The sequence below is a fragment of the Triticum dicoccoides genome, chromosome 3B (genome assembly GCF_002162155.2).
Source record: "Triticum dicoccoides isolate Atlit2015 ecotype Zavitan chromosome 3B, WEW_v2.0, whole genome shotgun sequence".
Classification (NCBI taxonomy): domain Eukaryota; kingdom Viridiplantae; phylum Streptophyta; class Magnoliopsida; order Poales; family Poaceae; genus Triticum; species Triticum dicoccoides.
The window spans coordinates 757,535,858-757,537,305 of NC_041385.1; the positions used below are offsets into that span (position 1 = coordinate 757,535,858).

General features: G+C 52.9%; 1 protein-coding gene across 1 annotated transcript in view; it reads right to left on the reverse strand.

The window, feature by feature from the left end:
• LOC119279930 overlaps positions 1-984 on the reverse strand; it is a 3,964-nt gene extending 2,980 nt beyond the window's left edge. Inside the window, exons 1-2 of the mRNA XM_037560982.1 lie at positions 980-984; positions 360-503 (exon numbers count right to left, since the gene is read on the reverse strand). Of these exons, the coding sequence (XP_037416879.1) occupies positions 360-503; positions 980-984 (149 nt within the window). The remainder of the gene's footprint in view (positions 1-359; positions 504-979) is intronic.
• Between the last annotated feature and the right edge of the window lie 464 nt (positions 985-1,448).

The window sequence follows — 1,448 nt, forward strand, 5'->3', positions numbered from 1 at the left end:
GCCGTTGCGGAGGTCGTAGCCGTCGGGGGCCGGCATTCTAATCTGCGGCGGGGCGGGGCGGGGCGGCGGCGCCGGCGGTGGGGGGGAGGGAGGGAAAATTTGGGAGCTTTGGGGGTTTGGGGTTGGGGGCTTTGGCTAATTGATAGTGCTCCACGCGCTAATCTCTGGGTTGGGATGGGCAACCGCAGCCGAGATTCACGGTGAGGCGTTACTGCTTTTAAATCGTGTCACACGGCACGATCTGAATCCGTTCCGTAGTCGGTCCGTTTGCGTGCCGTGGGGATGCTAGTCGCCGGTCGCCGCTGGGAAGTCCGCGCCGGTCAATTCTGTAACAACTCGGGGCAACTCCAGGGTGATACGTTTTCGCGGACAGCGGCAGGTCGCAGGTGCTGGACAGCACAGGGTGAGCACGGCTGACCGGAGGAAAAGCACATGACTTCTCAGGCCCCGTAACCATTAGAACATCTACATAACCATTAGCACCATCGTAACCATTAGAACATCTACATAATCAAAAGTGGCCCCTCATATGTCCGCAACCATACTTGGCCAAACGGGCCGACCAGTGCAATCGTGCTGGCCCGCCAAGGCACGTTTATTATACGGGCCGTGTCGTGCCGGCCCACGTGTTGCACCTCCAGGCCTAGGCACGGCCTAATTAGTAAACGGTCCGGCACGTTGATCTGTTTAGCACGTTGGGTTGTATATTTTCAGCATGTTGGGCTGATTTTTAGGCCTATTTGCGCTATATTTTAGGTACACATATATAAAAAATGGAAAATTATATAAAAAAGATAAATGAGTCATGTCGTGCCGGCCCGCGTGCCCAGGCTCCAGGCCCAAGCACGGCCCAAGGCGTGCCGCATGCCGGGCACGGCCCGTTTAGACTGTGTTGTGCCTGGCCCATGGCGGGTCGTGCCGGCGTGCTCGCGGGCTGGCCCGTTTGGCCACCTATACCGCCGACGGGGCTCGGGTATACCTCATTTCTTCGTCGTTGCAACCATAAATAAATCTCAAACCCCCTCCTCCCTACTTTCGATGCTTTGTGCTCCGAGCTCAAAAAGTTTCTCCTAAAACTTCAAGGGAACCGAGTGTTTCTGCTGTGAAGTCCTACCTTACCCGCCTTACACTTCACTTCTCGTTTGTACTCATGGTAGCATGCACTACTTCGAAAGGCCACATGTTATGGACGGTTGCAACATTGGGAAGAGTACCTTTTGACTTGATATTTACTGTGAGAGGTCACCTTAATAATTGACTAGTGCGCAACCAAAGGGTGCAAAGAACAAAGGAATAAACATCTCAGTCAATCCATAAAACATGATATGGTATAGCCCTGGGCGTCAAGAATCCTCCATGATCATGTTCAATCTTTTGTTGAAGCATCCCGATAGCCAATATTTCGTTGCCTTGGCAACTGTTTAAAAATGTTTTCGTGGCGGAAATTT